The sequence below is a fragment of the Ranitomeya variabilis genome, chromosome 1, assembly GCF_051348905.1.
Source record: "Ranitomeya variabilis isolate aRanVar5 chromosome 1, aRanVar5.hap1, whole genome shotgun sequence".
Lineage (NCBI taxonomy): Eukaryota > Metazoa > Chordata > Amphibia > Anura > Dendrobatidae > Ranitomeya > Ranitomeya variabilis.
The window spans coordinates 826,740,952-826,761,398 of NC_135232.1; the positions used below are offsets into that span (position 1 = coordinate 826,740,952).

The 20,447-nt window shown below is 43.2% G+C and overlaps 1 protein-coding gene across 1 annotated transcript; it reads left to right on the forward strand.

The window, feature by feature from the left end:
• Positions 1–12: 12 nt before the first annotated feature.
• LEPROTL1 (leptin receptor overlapping transcript like 1) lies at positions 13–19,800 on the forward strand. Its single transcript, XM_077275379.1, has 4 exons — positions 13–200; positions 17,288–17,363; positions 17,729–17,915; positions 19,055–19,800. The coding sequence occupies exons 1-4, from the start codon at positions 38–40 to the stop codon at positions 19,169–19,171; spliced, it is 543 nt and encodes a 180-aa protein (XP_077131494.1). The 5' UTR covers positions 13–37; the 3' UTR covers positions 19,172–19,800.
• Positions 19,801–20,447: the final 647 nt, after the last annotated feature.

The window sequence follows — 20,447 nt, forward strand, 5'->3', positions numbered from 1 at the left end:
GTCTGTTTACTAATAAAGTTGTACAAAAGGATAAACAATGCGGGCTGAGAAGTGCGCTACTTCCGGCGGAAGCGGTGTGGTCTCCTCTGTGTACAGACAGAGCGGAGATTGCGGTAGCAGCTGTGACTGGCCGCAGTGTGGAGCAGGCCGTGCGGAGCTGGGCGGTCACAGGCGCCATTCCGCTATGGCTGGTATTAAAGGTAATGTCCTGAGGGATGTGTATGGGAGGCGGTGTGCTGCTGGCGGGCGTGCTGCTGCCGGCGTGCTCAGCGACGGCTCTGGTACAGTACATGGACCCTGGGGACGCCTCTGCTCTCACCAAGTCTGTGCTCCTCGGCAGTCTGACCACTGCCCGAACAGGGGCGGACACAGCTTGGGGCCCCTGTGCAAGAAATGTTCGGGTCTCCCTTTTTATGGCTGCAGAGTTATATGTATCATGTTTTTACAGTCTACCCTCATTATATACACACACACAATGCCCTCTCTTTATGTATAGTGCCTTCCTGTATTATATAATTCCCTCTGTTATGTACAGCACCGTCCCTTACCTATCGGATTCTCATTATTTACAGCTCCCTCTTCTTTATTACGTACTGTCCGCTCTTGTTAGATATACATTGAGAGCATGGGAAAGCATCTTTTGTGATGGATGCGGCTGATGGACTGGTCTTCTGGGGGACGGACTAAACTGCATATTGGGATGATGGGATGATGGGCTGCAATACTAGACTCGACCACTAGATGGCAGCACATTTTACAAATGCAGCCCAGGAAATGACTTCTTGTAATATAGCAAGAAGGGAATTCAATGGAAATACTTAAATGAATCAGAACATCCACAGGGCTGGATTAAAGTTTAATAATAGAACCAGGGAAATAAGATTGTAACTATATGGGATTATGTGTAGAATATCGGGTTACACACGCCTGGTGATATTATTATTATTATTATTATTTATTGTTATAGCGCCATTTATTCCATGGCGCTTTACAAGTGAGGAGGGGTATACATAATAAAAACAAGTACAATAATCTTGAACAATACAAGTCATAACTGGTACAGGAGGAGTGAGGACCCTGCCCGCGAGGGCTCACAATCTACAAGGGATGGGTGAGAATACAGTAGGTGAGGATAGAGCTGATCGTGCAGGTGTTGGTTGATCGGTGGTTACTGCAGGTTGTAGGCTTGTCGGAAGAGGTGGGTCTTCAGATTCTTTTTGAAGGTTTCGATGGTGGGCGAGAGTCTGATGTGTTGTGGTAGAGGGTTCCAGAGTAGGGGTGATACGCGAGAGAAATCTTGTATACGATTGTGGGAAGAGGAGATAAGAGGGGAGTAGAGAAGGAGATCTTGTGAGGATCGGAGGTTGCGTGTAGGAAAGTACCGGGAGATGAGGTCACAGATGTAAGGAGGAGACAGGTTGTGGATGGCTTTGTACGTCATGGTTAGGGTTTTGTACTGGAGTCTCTGGGCAATGGGGAGCCAGTGAAGGGATTGACAGAGGGGAGAGGCCGGAGAATAGCGGGGGGACAGGTGGATTAGTCGGGCAGCAGAGTTTAGAATAGATTGGAGGGGTGCGAGAGTGTTTGAGGGGAGGCCACAGAGCAGGAGGTTGCAGTAGTCAAGACGAGAGATGATGAGGGCATGGACTAGGGTTTTTGCAGATTCTTGGTTGAGGAATGAACGGATTCGTGCAATATTTTTGAGTTGAAGTCGGCAGGAAGTGGAAAGGGCTTGGATGTGTGGTTTGAAGGAGAGATCAGCGTCAAGGATAACCCCGAGGCAGCGAGCTTGTGCCTCGGGGTTATCCTTGACGCTGATCTCTCCTTATATCTCATCAACATCTCATAGGAATATGGGTATAACTATTGTTCTGTATGGGGATTATGGGTGAAATATCACACACACACATGCCCAGGAACATACTTCATCTACTTCTGATAGGAATATGGGTATAACTATTGTTCTGTATGGGGATTATGGGTGAAATATCACAAATACACATGCCCAGGAACATACTTCATCTACTTCTGATAGGAATATGGGTATATCTATTGATCTGTATGGGGATTATGGGTGAAATATCACAAATACACATGCCCAGGAACATACTTCATCTACTTCTGATAGGAATATGGGTATATCTATTGATCTGTATGGGGATTATGGGTGAAATATCCCAAATACACATGCCCAGGAACATACTTCATCTACTTCTGATAGGAATATGGGTATATCTATTGTTCTGTATGGGGATTATGGGTGAAATATCACACATACACATGCCCAGGAACATATTTCATCTACTTCTGATAGGAATATGGGTATAACTATTGATCTGTATGGGGATTATGGGTGAAATATCACACATACACATGCCCAGGAACATACTTCATCTACTTCTGATAGGAATATGGGTATATCTATTGATCTGTATGGGGATTATGGGTGAAATATCACACACACACATGCCCAGGAACATACTTCATCTACTTCTGATAGGAATATGGGTATATCTATTGATCTGTATGGGGATTATGGGTGAAATATCACAAATACACATGCCCAGGAACATATTTTATCATTATTTTAAGAACATATATATTTATCCCAAATAGTCATGCCCAGTACCACATTTGATGAATTTCCCATAATAATATAAATAGAATTATTCACCTCCATGGTAATTCAATGTGAAATATTATATTTACAGAGGCCAAATAATTTTGCAGCTTTGTTTGAAAAAATATCTTTAAAAACTTGTGGGCACCTAAGCTCCTTAATATATGAATGCCTATATGTACATTTATATTACAGCGTCAAATAGGCTAAGTAATTTCCTTTTACAGCTTGGTAATTCTGCATTCAATAGCGCTGTAATAAGTCAGTATAGGCTGTTTATTGTCTCTATATGACGGCTTTTCATTAATATAGCGATAACAGTTTGAACTATTAATTTGAAAATATCTGCATTGATTTCCTGGACATATGCAGTGTTTATCCGCTCAAAGATGCTGAAACAGGCCTGGAAAGACGGGTTTAACAAAGTTTTTGCTTTATTTATTTTTTTTCTTCAAGATCGTGAAAACTGTCTGAAGCATTGACTTGAAAATAGCTTTTGTGACTTTATTGATATATTTTGTGGTTGGACGTCAAGGTTGCTGAAATAAGTAAATAAAGGCTGATTTAAGAGACTTTTAACTGCTTATCTTCAGTACTGAAAAAAGGCTTAAAGCTGACCTGTCATCACATTCAATGCCACCAAGCCGCAGCTATGGTGGCATAGCTGACAGGTCCAGCAGTGTGGACAGCCCTCTATCCGCCTCCCTGGTGCCTCCGCACTAAAATATTACACTTTATTCCTCTCGACGGGCACCACTGGAAGCATGAAGTGTCTGTATCGGTCCGATGGAGTGTGAACAAATCTGCGCTATCTACAATGCACTGCGTCATCAGTTGCTGGGCAGGAATTTTTTTACTGCCCAGCGACTGATGACGCGGCACAGCGCAGGGCTCAAGCACTGATTGGTTCACACTCCAAAACACCAACAGGACCACTTCTTGATTCCCGTTACGCGCGCCAAGGGGGCAATAAAGTTTAGTATTTCAATGAGGAGGCACCCAGGGAGGTGGACAAAGGTCTCTCCACACAGCTGGACCTGTCAACTATGCCACCATAGCTGCGGCTTAGTGGCATTGAATGTGATGACAGGTCCTCTTTAAAGCGTCGAGTTGAAAATAGCCAGTGTTTTCCTTGTGAAATGTAATACTTAGCTGCTCAATCGTGCATAGCGTGTGCTGTCAACAAACACCTTACCCCACTAATTTCACATAAAATGTAATGTGATATGATCATCAGATGTGGATGATTATATTATTGATTATTATCAATATTCATTTATATGGGGATTATGATTTGGATAATATGGCTTCAAATCCCAACTCCCATATTTATCCTTTACCTGATAAAAATATCCAGTAGAGTCTCTTTTATCCAAGCTAAACGGGAGCAGAGTTTGCTTGGATTTGTGAAAAACTGGGATAACTCAAACAACTGAATAAAATGCCCCCCTTTGTATCCTGCTGTCCCGCTTTGGGTCTTCCTGTCCCTCTTGTATCCTTCTGTCCCTCTGAGTATCCTCCTTTTGTGTCATCCTACTTCTCTTTTATGTTCTACTGTCCGCTTTAATAATTGACGCCTCTCCATTATTAATCTGGCTTAATGTCACCTTACAATAGCAAGGTGGCATTAACCCCTTCATGACCTTGCCGTTTTTTGCAATTCTGACCAGTGTCCCTTTATGAGGTAATAGCTCAGGAACGCTTCAACGGATCCTAGCGATTCTGAGATTGTTTTTTCGTGACATATTGGGCTTCATGATAGTGGTAAATTTAGGTCGATAATTTCTGAGTTTATTTGTGAAAAAAACGGAAATTTGGCAAAAATTTTGAAAATTTCGCAATTTTCACATTTTGAATTTTTATTCTGTTAAACCAGAGAGTTATGTGACACAAAATAGTTAATAAATAACATTTCCCACATGTCTACTTTACATCAGCACAATTTTGGAAACAAATTTTTTTTTTGCTAGGAAGTTATAAGGGTTAAAATTTGACCAGTGATTTCTCATTTTTACAACAAAATTTACAAAACCCTTTTTTTTAGGGATCACCTCACATTTGAAGTCAGTTTGAGGGTTCTATATGGCTGAAAATACCCAAAAGTGACACCATTCTAAAAACTGCACCCCTCAAGGTGCTCAAAACCACATTCAAGAAGTTTATTAACCCTTCAGGTGTTTCACAGCAGCAGAAGCAACATGGAAGTAAAAAATGAACATTTAACTTTTTAGTCACAAAAATGATATTTTAGCAAAAAATTTTTTATTTTCCCAAGGGTAAAAGGAGAAACTGGACCACGGACGTTGTTGTCCAATTTGTCCTGAGTACGCTGATACCTCATATGTGGGGGTAAACCACTGTTTGGGCGCACGGCAGGGCTCGGAAGGGAAGGAGCGCCATTTGACTTTTTCAATGAAAAATTGGCTCCAATCTTTAGCGGACACCATGTCGCGTTTGGAGAGCCCCCGTGTGCCTAAACATTGGAGCTCCCCCACAAGTGACCCCATTTTGGAAACTAGACCCCCCAAGGAACTTATCTAGAAGCATAGTGAGCACTTTAAACCCCCAGGTGCTTCACAAATTGATCCGTAAAAATGAAAAAGTACTTTTTTTTCACGAAAAAATTATTTTAGCCTCAATTTTTTCATTTTCACATGGGCAACAGGATAAAATGGATCCTAAATTTTGTTGGGCAATTTCTCCTGAGTACACCAATACCTCACATGTGGGGGTAAACCACTGTTTGGGCACATGGTAAGGCTCGGAAGGGAAGGAGCGCCATTTGACTTTTTGAATGAAAAATGATCTCCATCGCTAGCAGAGACCATGTCGCGTTTGGAAAGCCCCTGTGTGCCTAAACATTGGAGCTCCTCCACAAGTGACCCCATTTTGGAAAGTAGACCCCCCAAGGAACTCATCTAGAGGCATAGTGAGCACTTTAAACCCCCAGGTGCTTCACAAATTGATCCGCAAAAATGAAAAAGTACTTTTTTTTCACACAAAATTTCTTTTAGCCTCAATTCTTTCATTTTCACATGGGCAACAGGATAAAATGGATCCTAAAATTTGTTGGGCAATTTCTCCTGAGTATGCCGATACCTCATATGTGGGGGTAAACCACTGTTTGGGTGCACGGCAAGGCTCGGAAGGGGAGGCGTGCCATTTGACTTTTTGAATGGAAAATTAGCTCCAATCGTTAGCGGACACCATGTCGCGTTTGGAGAGCCCCTGTGTGCCTAAACATTGGAGCTCCCCTACAAGTGACCCCATTTTGGAAACTAGACCCCCCAAGGAACTTATCTAGATGCATAGTAAACACTTATAACCCCCAGGTGCTTCACAGAAGTTTATAACGCAGAGCCGTGAAAATAAAAAAATAATTTTTCTTTCCTCAAAAATGATTTTTAGCCCAGAATTTTTTATTTTCCCAAGGGTAATAGGAGAAATTGGACCCCAAATGTTGTTGTCCAGTTTGTCCTGAGTACGATGATACCCCATATGTGGGGGTAAACCACTGTTTGGGCGCACGGCAGGGCTCGGAAGGGAAGGCACGCCATTTGGCTTTTTGAATGGAAAATTAGCTCCAATCATTAGCGGACACCATGTCGCGTTTGGAGAGCCCCTGTGTGCCTAAACATTGGAGCTCCCCTACAAGTGACCCCATTTTGGAAACTAGACCCCCCAAGGAACTTATCTAGATGCATAGTAAACACTTATAACCCCCAGGTGCTTCACAGAAGTTTATAACGCAGAGCCGTGAAAATAATAAATGTGTTTCCTTTCCTCAAAAATATTTTTTTAGCCCAGAATTTTTTATTTTTGCAAGAGTAACAGGAGAAATTGGACCCCAAAAGTTGTTGTCCAGTTTCTCCTGAGTACGCTGATACCCCATATGTGGGGGTAAACCACTGTTTGGGTACATGCCGGGGCTCGAAGGGAAGTAGTGACGTTTTGGAATGCAGACTTTGATGGAATGGTCTGCGGGCATCATGTTACGTTTGCAGAGCCCCTGATATGCCTAAACAGTAGAAACCCCCCACAAGTGACCCCATTTTGGAAACTAGACCCCCCAAGGAACTTATCTAGATGTGTGGTGAGCACGTTCAACCCCCAAGTGCTTCACAGAAGTTTACAACGCAGAGCCGTGAAAATAAAAAATCATTTTTCTTTCCTCAAAAAAGATGTTTTAGCAAGCAATTTTTTATTTTCACAAGGGTAACAGGAGAAATTGGACCCCAAAAGTTGTTGTCCAGTTTCTCCTGAGTACGCTGATACCCCATATGTGGGGGTAAACCACTGTTTGGGCACACGTCAGGGCTCGGAAGGGAAGTAGTGACATTTGAAATGCAGACTTTGATGGAATGGTCTGCGGGCGTCACATTGCATTTGCAGAGCCCCTGATGTGCCTAAACAGTAGAAACACCCCACAAGTGACCCCATTTTGGAAACTAGACCCCCGAAGGAACTTATCTAGATGTGTGGTGAGCACTTTCAACCCCCAAGTGCTTCACAGAAGTTTATAACGCAGAGCCGTGAAAATAAAAAATAATTGTTCTTTCCTCAAAAATTATGTTTTAGCAAGTAATTTTTTATTTTTGCAAGGGTAACAGGAGAAATTGGACCCCAACAGTTGTTGCCCAGTTTGTCCTGAGTACGCTGGTACCCCAAATGTGGGGGTAAACCACTGTTTGGGCGCACGTCGGGGCTTGGAAGGGCGGGAGCACCATTTGACTTTTTGAACGCAAGATTGGCTGGAATCAATGGTGGCGCCATGTTGCGTTTGTAGACCCCTGATGTGCCTAAAACAGTGGAAACCCCTCAATTCTAACTTCAACACTAACCCCAACACACCCCTAATCCTAATCCCAACTGTAGCCATAACCCTAATCACAACCCTAACCCCAACACACCCCTAACCACAACCCTAACCGCAACACAACCGTAACCCTAATTCCAACCCTAATCCTAACCCTAATCCCAACCGTAACCCTAATCCCAACCCTAACCACAACTGTAACCCCAACACACCCCTAACCCTATCCGTAACCCTAACCACAAGCCTATTCTTAACCCTATTTCCAACCCTAGCCCTAATTCCAACCCTAACCCTAAGGGTATGTGCCCACGTTGCGGATTCGTGTGAGATTTTTCCGCACGATTTTTGAAAAATCTGCAGGTAAAAGGCACTGCGTTTTGCCTGCGGATTTACAGCAGATTTCCAGTGTTTTTTTGTGCGGATTTCACCTGCGGATTCCTATTGAGGAACAGGTGTAAACCGCTGCGGAATCCGCACAAAGAATTGACATGCTGCGGAAAATACAATGCAGCGTTTCTGCACGGAATTTTCCGCACCATGGGCACAGCAGATTTGGTTTTCCTTAGGTGTACATGGTACTGTAAACCTGATGGAAAACTGCTTCGAATTCGCAGCGGCCAATCCGCTGCGGATCCGCGGCCAATCCGCTGCGGATCCGCGGCCAATCCGCTGCCAATCCGCTGCCGATCCGCGGCCGATCCGCTGCGGATCCGCTGCGGATCCGCTGCCGATCCGCGGCCGATCCGCTGCGGATCCGCGGCCGATCCGCGGCCGATCCGCTGCGGATCCGCGGCCGATCCGCTCTGTGTGCACATGCCATAACCCTAACCCTAACCCTACCCGTAACCCTAACCCTACCCCTAACCCTACCCCTAGTTCTAACCCTAACCCTAGTGGTAAAAGAAAAAAAAATATTTTCTTTATTTTATTATTGTCCCTACCTATGGAGGTGATAAAGGGGGGGGTTTATTTATTATTTTTTTTATTTTGATCGCTGTGGTAGAACCTACCACAGCGATCAAAATGTACCTGTAACGAATCTGCCAGCCTGCAGATTCGGCGGGCGTACTGAGCATGCGCCCGCCATTTTCCAAGATGGCGGCGCCCAGCGAGGAGACGGCCGGACACCGGGAGGATCGGTAAGTATGAGGGGGTGGGGGGGGGGTGGATCGGAGCACAGGGGGGGGGGGATCGGAGGACGGGGGGAGCGGACAGGAGCACGGGGGAGCGGACAGGAGCACGGGGGAGCGAACAGGGGGACGGAGGGGGGTACCTGACAGAACGGACGACTGGGGAGGAGATCGGGGGCGGTGGGGGGGGCCAGTACATGATTTCCAGCCATGGCCGATGCTATTGCAGCATCGGCCATGGCTGGATTGCAATATTTCACCATTTTCATAGGTGAAATATTGCAAATTGCTCTGATTGGCTGTTGCACTTTCAACAGCCAATCAGAGCGATCGTAGCCACGTGGGGGCAAAGCCACCCCCCCTAGGCTGAAGTACAACTCCCCCTCTCCCTGCAGATCGGGTAAAATAGGAATTAACCCTTTCACCCGATCTGCAGGGATGCGATCATTCCATGACGCCGCATAGGCGTCATGGGTCGGTAAGGGGTTAACCCTTCATTACCCCATATCCCACCGCTACAGGGAGTGGGAAGAGAGTGGCCAAGTGCCAGAATAGGCGCATCTTCCAGATGTGCCTTTTCTGGGGTGGCTGGGGGCAGATGTTTTTAGCCACGGGGGGGCCAATAACCATGGATCCTCTCCTGGCTATTAATATCTGCCCTCAGTCACTGGCTTTACCATTCTGGCGGAGAAAATTGCGCGGGAGCCCACGCCAATTTTTTCCGCCATTTAACCCTTTATTTTAGCAGCTACAGCGCTGAAATTTTGCACATACACACTACTAACATTAGTAGTGTGGAATATGCAAAAAAAAGGGGATATGAGATGGTTTACTGTATGTAAACCATGTCTCATATCCTGTCGGGTTTGTGCAGGAGAAATGAAAAGCCGGCAATTGAATTACCGACTTTTCACTAACACCGCTGCGTATTTCTCGCCATGCACACGCATGGTCCGCGTGGAATCCGTATTTTTCTCGCCCCCATAGACTTTCATTGGCGATTTTTTTTTTTGCACAATACGCTGACAAACGCAGCATGCTGTGATTTTGTACTGCCGTAGAAAGCCGTATAATACTGAACCGTAATATACGGCTGATAGGAGCAGCCCCATTGAGAATAATTGTGCCGTATGTTATGCGAGTTTTACGGACGTAGTTTCTGCGCTCTTACGTCTGTAAAACTCGCATGTGTGACGCCGGCCTTAGAATGAGTTAATGCAGCAAGTCAATATTTGCAGTGTTGCCCCTTCTTCTTCAAGACCTCTGAAATTCTCCCTGGCATGCTCTCAATCAACTTTTGGACCAAATCCTGACTGATAGCAGTCCATTCTTGCATAATCAATGCTTGCATTTTGCCAGAATTTGTTGGTTTTTGTTTGTCCACCCGTCTCTTGATGATTGACCACAAGTTCTCAATGGGATTAAGATCTGGGGAGTTTCCAGGCCATGGACCCAAAATCTCTATGTTTTGTTCCATGAGCCATTTAGTTATCACCTTTGCTTTATGGCAAGGTGCTCCATCATGCTGGAAAAGGCATTGTTGGGCGCCAAACTGCTCTTGGACGGTTGGGAGAAGTTGCTCTTGGAGGACATTCTGGTACCATTCTTTATTCATGGCTGTGTTTTTAGGCAAGACTGTGAGTGAGCCGATTCCCTTGGCTGAGAAGCAACCCCACACATGAATGGTTTCAGGATGCTTTACAGTTGGCATGAGACAAGACTGGTGGTAGCGCTCACCTCTTCTTCTCCGAATAAGCTGTTTTCCAGATGTCCCAAACAATCGAAAAGGGGATTCATCAGAGAAAATGACTTTGCCCCAGTCCTCAGCAGTCCACTCCCTGTACCTTTTGCAGAATATCAGTCGGTCCCTGATGTTTTTTCTGGAGAGAAGTGGCTTCTTTGTTGCCCTCCTTGAAACCAGCAGCCCTTGCTCAAAGAGTCTCCACCTCACAGTGCGTGCAGAAGCACTCACACCAGCCTGCTGCCATTCCTGAGCAAGCTCGGCACTGCTGGTAGTCCGATCCCGCAGCTGAAACAGTTTTAAGATACGGTCCTGGCGCTTGCTGGTCTTTCTTGGGTGCCCTGGAGCCTTTTTGACAACAATGGAAGCTCTCTCCTTGAAGTTCTTGATGATGCGATAGATTGTTGACTGAGGTGCAATCTTTGTAGCTGCAATACTCTTCCCTGTTAGGCCATTTTTGTGCAGTGCAATGATGGCTGCACGTGTTTCTTTAGAGATAACCATGGTTAACTGAAGAGAAACAATGATACCAAGCACCAGCCTCCTTTTAAAGTGTCCAGTGATGTCATTCTTACTTAATCATGACTGATTGATCGCCAGCCCTGTCCTCATCAACACCCACACCTGTGTTAATGGATCAATCACTAAAACGATGTTAGCTGCTCCTTTTAAGGCAGGACTGCAATGATGTTGATAGGTGTTTTGGGGGTTAAAGTTCATTTTCTGGGCAAATATTGACTTTGCAAGTACAGTAATTGCTGTTAAGCTGATCACTCTTTGACATTCAGGAGTATATGCAAATTGCCATTAGAAAAAATGAAGCAGTAGACTTTGGAAAAATTACTATTTGTCTCATTCTCAATAGTTTTGGCCATGACTGTACAGCACTTTGCCAGCCAATTTACTGCTTTATCCAAGCATCCAGGCGGCTGCCCAGAGCTCCCCTTTTAGACACAAAAAAGGGACAAAAGCGGACAGTAGAACATAAAAGAGAAGTAGGATGACACAAAAGGAGGATACTCAGAGGGACAGAAGGATACAAGAGGGACAGGAAGACCCAAAGCGGGACAGCAGGATACAAAGGGGGGCATTTTATTCAGTTTTTTGAGTTATCCCAGTTTTTCACAAATCCAAGCACCCTCTGCTCCCGTTTAGCTTGGATAAAAGAGACTCTACTGGATATTTTTATCAGGTAAAGGATAAATATGGGAGTTGGGATTTGAAGCCATATTATCCAAATCATAATCCCCATATAAATGAATATTGATAATAATCAATAATATAATCATCCACATCTGATGATCATATCACATTACATTTTATGTGAAATTAGTGGGGTAAGGTGTTTGTTGGTTGACAGCACACGCTATGCACGATTGAGCAGCTAAGTATTACATTTCACAAGGAAAACACTGGCTATTTTCAACTCGACGCTTTAAAGAGGACCTGTCATCACATTCAATGCCACCAAGCCGCAGCTATGGTGGCATAGTTGACAGGTCCAGCTGTGTGGAGAGACCTTTGTCCACCTCCCTGGGTGCCTCCTCATTGAAATACTAAACTTTATTGCCCCCTTGGCGCGCGTAACGGGAATCAAGAAGTGGTCCTGTTGGTGTTTTGGAGTGTGAACCAATCAGTGCTTGAGCCCTGCGCTGTGCCGCGTCATCAGTCGCTGGGCAGTAAAAAAATTCCTGCCCAGCAACTGATGACGCAGTGCATTGTAGATAGCGCAGATTTGTTCACACTCCATCGGACCGATACAGACACTTCATGCTTCCAGTGGTGCCCGTCGAGAGGAATAAAGTGTAATATTTTAGTGCGGAGGCACCAGGGAGGCGGATAGAGGGCTGTCCACACTGCTGGACCTGTCAGCTATGCCACCATAGCTGCGGCTTGGTGGCATTGAATGTGATGACAGGTCAGCTTTAAGCCTTTTTTCAGTACTGAAGATAAGCAGTTAAAAGTCTCTTAAATCAGCCTTTATTTACTTATTTCAGCAACCTTGACGTCCAACCACAAAATATATCAATAAAGTCACAAAAGCTATTTTCAAGTCAATGCTTCAGACAGTTTTCACGATCTTGAAGAAAAAAAATAAATAAAGCAAAAACTTTGTTAAACCCGTCTTTCCAGGCCTGTTTCAGCATCTTTGAGCGGATAAACACTGCATATGTCCAGGAAATCAATGCAGATATTTTCAAATTAATAGTTCAAACTGTTATCGCTATATTAATGAAAAGCCGTCATATAGAGACAATAAACAGCCTATACTGACTTATTACAGCGCTATTGAATGCAGAATTACCAAGCTGTAAAAGGAAATTACTTAGCCTATTTGACGCTGTAATATAAATGTACATATAGGCATTCATATATTAAGGAGCTTAGGTGCCCACAAGTTTTTAAAGATATTTTTTCAAACAAAGCTGCAAAATTATTTGGCCTCTGTAAATATAATATTTCACATTGAATTACCATGGAGGTGAATAATTCTATTTATATTATTATGGGAAATTCATCAAATGTGGTACTGGGCATGACTATTTGGGATAAATATATATGTTCTTAAAATAATGATAAAATATGTTCCTGGGCATGTGTGTGTGTGATATTTCACCCATAATCCCCATACAGATCAATAGATATACCCATATTCCTATCAGAAGTAGATGAAGTATGTTCCTGGGCATGTGTATTTGTGATATTTCACCCATAATCCCCATACAGATCAATAGATATACCCATATTCCTATCAGAAGTAGATGAAGTATGTTCCTGGGCATGTGTATGTGTGATATTTCACCCATAATCCCCATACAGAACAATAGATATACCCATATTCCTATCAGAAGTAGATGAAGTATGTTCCTGGGCATGTGTATTTGTGATATTTCACCCATAATCCCCATACAGATCAATAGATATACCCATATTCCTATCAGAAGTAGATGAAGTATGTTCCTGGGCATGTGTATTTGTGATATTTCACCCATAATCCCCATACAGATCAATAGTTATACCCATATTCCTATCAGAAGTAGATGAAGTATGTTCCTGGGCATGTGTATTTGGGATATTTCACCCATAATCCCCATACAGATCAATAGTTATACCCATATTCCTATCAGAAGTAGATGAAGTATGTTCCTGGGCATGTGTATTTGGGATATTTCACCCATAATCCCCATACAGATCAATAGATATACCCATATTCCTATCAGAAGTAGATGAAGTATGTTCCTGGGCATGTGTATGTGTGATATTTCACCCATAATCCCCATACAGAACAATAGTTATACCCATATTCCTATGAGATGTTGATGAGATATATCACCAGGCGTGTGTAACCCGATATTCTACACATAATCCCATATAGTTACAATCTTATTTCCCTGGTTCTATTATTAAACTTTAATCCAGCCCTGTGGATGTTCTGATTCATTTAAGTATTTCCATTGAATTCCCTTCTTGCTATGTTACAAGTAGTCATTTCCTGGTCTGCATTTGTAAAATGTGCTGCCATCTAGTGGTCGAGTCTAGTATTGCAGCCCATCATCCCATCATCCCAATATGCAGTTTAGTCCGTCCCGTCTTCTGGTCACTGGCTGCTCCCTCAGCTGTCATTTTACATATAACAAGAGGGGACTCTATGTAATAAAGAGAGGGCGCTGTCCATAACAAAAATAATGGGGATACTCCATGTAAGGGACGGTGCTGTATATGACGACATGTTACTGTATAATAATGGATGGTGCTCCGCATAACAGGATTCTACATGATAAAGGATGGCACCATACATAAATAGGATGTGTAATAAGGGATGGTGTTATCTATAATAAAAGAGGGGACTGTAATTAAGGATGGCGAATTGTATAACAAAAATGTAATCTATACAAAGGGATGGCGCTAGAAATAACAAGAAAGCACATTATATACTAGGGGATGGCGCCATACATAATAAGGCTAAATTCCTGTATCCATGTGATGTCTATGCTGCCCAATTTTTTTTTTTTTTTTTTTCTTGGACAGCACACAACCATACTATTGAGTGGGGAAAAAATATGCAACAAAAAAGCATTTAAAAAAACATCATAAAAACACATTTTATGCAGTGTTTTTACTGCAACCACATCAGGATTTACAGTACTAGTTTACTGCTAAAAATCCTGAATTGAAAACACCAAAAAGCGCAGTAAAACCAAAAACACTCTGTTGCAAAAAAAAATCCCAGTGGACAACAAGTGCTAGTAAAAAGATGGAAAAAACGGTATTTGGTTGATACGTTTTTTGCAAAAAATGTATACTAAGCTGCTCTACCAAATGTCAAGGTATACCCATATCAGAGCAGTCCTAACTGATGTATGTAATCCCTATCTGATGTATTTAAAAACCTGGTCATATGTATAGTACCTGTATGAGCAGGATTCAGAGAGGAAATGTCCAATGTGGACACATATTGATTTTACCATGTCGTGTACTAGAAAGCGCAAAAAAAAAAATGTGCAATCCCACGCTGGTTTTTTGATTGGCTTTTTTATTAGGTTTAGTAAATGCTAAAGCTGACCTGCCATTGTGATTCTCCAGGTCATTACGAGTTCATAGACACCAAACATGTCTAGGTTATTTTTTTATTTAAGTGGTGAAAAAAAAATTCCAAAGTTTGCAAAAAAAAAAAATTTGCGCCATTTTCTGAGACCCATAGTTTCTCCATTCTTCGTGATCTCGGGTTGGGTGAGGGCTTATTTTTTGAGCGCCAAGCTGATGTTTTTTAATGATATCATTTTGGTGCAGATAAGATCTTTTGATCTCCCGTTATTGCATTTTAATGCAATGTCGCGGTGACCATGTATGTATGGATGTGTATGATTGATTTTAGTGTTTTATTTTGAAAGGGGGGTGATTTGAACTTTTTTTTTTTTTTTTAATTGCTCCCAGCAAAGTCGGCACTGACAACCATAGAGGTGTCCAGGAGACCTCAGGTTGTCATGCCAACACACCAGTGAGTCTCGATCACGTGATGTGGGTCACTGGTGTGCGTATTTCCAGCCTGATGGCTGGAAGCGCAATTTTAAATGCCGCTGTCAGTTTGACAACGGCATTTAACTGGTTAATAGCCGCGGGTGGATCGCGATTCCACCTGCGGGCACATCTCCGCTGTTCAAAATAGCTGACATGTCCCTTGAAAGATGTGGGCTCACCGCCGGAGCCCACATCAAATGGAGGGAGTCAGACATCGGCGTACTATTATGCCCGATGTCGGTAAAGGGTTAACTTTCTTTTTGAGCCACTCTCTTGTTGCCCTGGTTGTATGTTTTGGGTCATTGTCTTGCTGGAAGAACTAGCCATGACACATTTTTAATGTCAAGGTGGAGGGAAGGAGTTTGTCACTCAAGATGTTATGGTACATGGCTCCATCCATTCTCCCATTGATGCGGTGAAGTAGTCCTATGCCCTTAGCAGAGAAACACCCCCAAAACATAATGTTTCCCCCTCCATGCTTGACAGTGGGGATGGTGTTCTTTGGGTCATAGGCAGCATTTCTGTTCCTCCAAACACAGCGAGTTGAGTTAATGCCAAAGACCTCAACTTTTGTCTCATCTGACCACAGCACCTTCTCCCAATCACTCACAGAATCATCCACGAGTTCACTGGCAAACTTCAGACAGGCCTGCACATGTGCCTTCTTGAGCAGGGGGAACTTGCAGGCACTGTAGGATTTTAAACCTTTACAGCGTAATGTGTTAGCAATGGTTTTCTTGGTGACTCTGGTCCCAGCTGCCTTGAGATCATTAACAAGTTCCCCCAGTGCAGTTTTAGGCTGATCTCTCGCCTTCCTCATGATCAAGGATACGTCACGAGGTGAGATTTTGCATGGTGCCCCAGATTGATGTCGATTGACAGTCATTTTATATTCCTTCCATTTTCTTACTATTGCACCAACAGTTGTCTCCTTCTCACCCAGCGTCTTGCTTATGGCCCATTCCAACTTTGTGCAGGTCTATGATTTTGTCCCTGACATCCTTATAAAGCTTTTTAGTCAGTAGTTAGAGGCAGTGAAGAGGTAGGAGACAGGGTTGGCTGAGATCAGCCGTACTTACAAAGCCTGTCATCCTGCCTGTGCCTGAACGCTGAGTATCCGGGGGCTTTTCCTGGAATACCGGGCTCCTGCATCATAGAGCCAGCAAGGCATTAACTGAGAGGAGACAAAGGGGGCCCCTTCTAACATATTTTTCTGATTGCACGCCCCCTTCCTCTCCTCATAGTGTAGATGCTGCCGTAGAAAGTTTTTAAAAAAATACGCTCCATGTATCCGGATTCCTTTTGCAGCTTATTCAGCAAGCGCTATAGCTTGTCAAATAAGCGGGGACCCGAAGAAATTCACTCAACGCTACTTATACTGCAATGTGCTTCATTCCAAGGAAATGCATTCACAACTGATCTAGAACATTGCACCTGGGTTACAAGTAAGTGGCTGTATACCCCACAATTAAGGAGAGAAGTGTTCATAAGATTCGGATTGTGCACCTTTTTACAGGGAGGGCAGAAACCTCCAGAAATCTCCCACTCTGAGATTTCTTGAAGGAAGTCCCTGGAGGGATTAGAGGGTCAGATGACTGTCTCCTGACTGCTCACCCGGCTCATCGCCTGACGTTCACATCCTCCAGTCTTAGCTGTTGTTTGGGACACCAATAAATCCCAGTGTGACCAGTCATATTGTGTCTTTCCAGCTATGGATGGTACTAGACAGGAGAACTGCGGTAGGAATCATTCGTTCTCATCCCTTCTTTTAATCACAGCAGTAAACTTGACTCTTCCCTAAAAGAGACTAACTTGCTGTCCTTCTTCTCCTCATGACAGGGAGACTGGATGTGATTTATTTATATTCACTATATTCCTGCATAATTATGACCTGCGTCTGAGACTTGTTTTTTCCTCTGTGAATGATGTTGAGATTAATTTCTGGGAATTGTCTATTTTAGCTCTGATCAGCCTCTCATTTGGCGGAGCCATCGGATTGATGTTTCTGATGCTGGGGTGTGCGCTGCCTCAGTATAGGTAAGTGGCATTGATGCTTATTGTCATTTCTGGTGGAAGTTAGTAAATACTGTTACATATTCTAGAATGTAACCTCTATATATTACCCGTGGAAGAAAGGACTAATTAGGATGGGAACAAGGCTTGCACTAGTACTGCCTGTAACCTAGGTCTTGGGGAAAATTTCTGAAAATGATTTAAACTCCTATCTACAATGAGAAACTGGAAATCCACCCATAAGTCATCTTCATGTACATCTATACAGAGTGGTGCCTTTGTCTTTGTACGTGGAGGCATGAATTGTGCAGTTGTTTAGCTCTTTCAGCCTTGTTATGATGTCTCTCAGATTTTCTTGTGTCCCTTTTTTCCCCTTCCATCTTCTGCAGTCAGTATCTTCCGCTGTTTGTCCTGTTTTTTTACGTGTTGGCACCGATTCCATACTGCATAGCAAAACGAGTGGTAGATGACACAGATGCTGCAAGTAATGCATGCAAGGAGCTGGCCATCTTCCTCACAACTGGCATCGTGGTCTCTGCGTTTGGACTCCCTATTGTCTTTGCAAGAGCAAACTTGGTAAATACTGAACGTGTTTTGCAATGTGGCTTAGGTTTTCTATACGTGTAATATGGTTCCATGTGCTGGAAACTAGAGCAGTTTCCTACTAGCTTGATATTCTTTATACAGTTGGTTTGTTACTTTTCAGTGCACCTTTACTGGGTTCCTGTGTGCTGACAATCCACTCCCTGAATTAGTTTGGCTTTGCACTTTTAAATGTGACTTCATGGCCCTTTCACGCAGCATTCTTGCACATGTTCATTGGTCCCGTTGTGCTTACATACTTAGATCCCCCTTCACCGCAAAATGGAATTTGGACGTATGTGTAATGGGGCCATAGACTATGATGGTGCCGACAATCAATATGTGCTCTGATGTGCATCAATTTTTAGGTGGTTAGGTGGACTCTCAGATGTAGTAGACTGCGTCTGGGCATCCACCTCCAGTAGACGTATACACCCAAAAATGATGCATGTCAGAGCACAAGGTGACTGTCGGCACCATTATAGCCTATGGCCCGTAGTTCATATGTCCGAATCTTAAATTTTGTGCAGAGGTTGGTGGAGTCTGGATGTAAGCCCTGTCGGGTCCTACACATGTGGGCAAAAATGCTGTGTGAAAGGGCCCTTGGCTTTCTGACCTCTTTAGTATGTAGCAACAGAAATATGCCACTATTCTCCCAATAGTCCTTACTATTCAAGATGTCATTAGATTCACAACTTGGTGTGTTCGTTTAACATTGTAATCTAAATTCAGTTTATTAGGAATGCAAGGGTTTTGCTGATCTGTTGAAAACTCATGTAAAGGAGATTGCAGTCATTATAGCATTTTGTTTTTTACAAGCTTTTTATTTTGTGACCTTTTTGTTCATGCAGTCTTCAAGTTCTGTTGTGAAGCCTAAGAATAAAGTTGGCAACAAAATGTCAGTTTGATTAAAAATGGACCATAAACTAAAACACAATTGTGAAGAGCCTTGTGGTTAAACGAAAAAAAACATTTTTATTTTTTATTTTTTTGTTTAGCCACATGTCACCAACCTCGTATACTTTTTACTCTTTTGCCACCAGCCTCATGTTCTCAGCCTTAGGGTGACAGGTTTTGTATAGAATGTAATGACGATTACTTATTTATTTGTGCCACTGATCTCTTGTCCACAGATTCGCTGGGGAGCTTGTGCGCTTGTCCTGACCGGAAACACAGTCATCTTTTCTACCATTTTAGGCTTCTTTCTAGTGTTTGGAAACAATGATGATTTCAGTTGGCAGCAGTGGTGAAGTACAATGCCAGAACTGAACTCTACAAAACGACCATGTTCCTGACTCCAGGGAAAGGACTAAGCACAGATATAACTGGCATCAGCATGTAGAGTCCCGCCATTGTTTAATCATGCTTTTGCCATGAACATGTAGAATGGCTTACCAGGAATCTACTTGCAGAGATCGAAACCCGCTTCCTTGATGTGTTCTGTTCAGTGTTCATACTCTTCTGTAGGTTTAAATATTTATTTATTTTTTATATATATAATTGTGGGAGGTTTTTTTTTTTTTTTTTTGCCATTCCATTTTTGTAGTCCGTCTCTATGTATTAAGTAGTTGTCAGAGAAAAATGCCATAGAAATGCACTTTTCATTTAGGGTGTTAATGTGTTTTAAGCTATCATAGCCATGGTTATGACTGAAATGAGCACTGTATTTTTGTTTTTATTTATTTTAAGAAGGATTTCTATATGAATTTGTGCCCTAGTTTTTTTGTTTCAGATACTTGTAAAGTAAATTTCGAATTCCCTTTTCCGTTAGCTTAAATGGCAGAAGTAATTTTTGCAGCTACTAAGTACATTCATAAGGACAGAAAAAAAATTGACTTCTTCTGGGTTGGTTGGAGAGATGGGTGGTGGTTCACGTTGAATAAGCTGCTAGTCTGGGCGAAAAGTACCCAAATCTGTAGAAGGGGGAACAGGTCTGTTCTAGCCTAGGCTGTTCATTGACAATATGGCTGGTTTCTCATAGCCATAGTATGATTACAAATTAGGATCCATATTAGAGATGTAAACCTTAACCCCAGTCTGGTTCAGTAGAACCGGAGCAGTTTTATTATACATTTCTATGTTGATTGCAGTTAATTAGAACTGCAAGGGTTCAGGTTTGTGCCCATAATAATGTGGTCCTGTAAAACAGCATATGAGGGGTTGAAATAAAACGCCCTGAATCTTGGTCCTGATGTTAGTCACCTGATGCATACGTTTATATTAGAGGATGATATTTGCATACAGATGTTCCTCGGTGTCTCATAATAGTCAGGATACACATCTTAGGCTACTTTTACGCTAGCGTCGGGCTCGGCCCGTCGCTGTGCGTCGGGCCGACGTTCCCGACGCTAGCGTTGTCTCTGCCGCACAACGGGGGCAGCGGATGCATTTTTCCAGCGCATCCGCTGCCCCATTGTGAGGTGCGGGGAGGTGGGGGCGGAGTTCCGGCCGCGCATGCGCGGTCGGAAAAAGCGGACCGTCGTGAGCAAAAAAACGTTACATGTAGCGTTTTTTTGCTCCCGACGG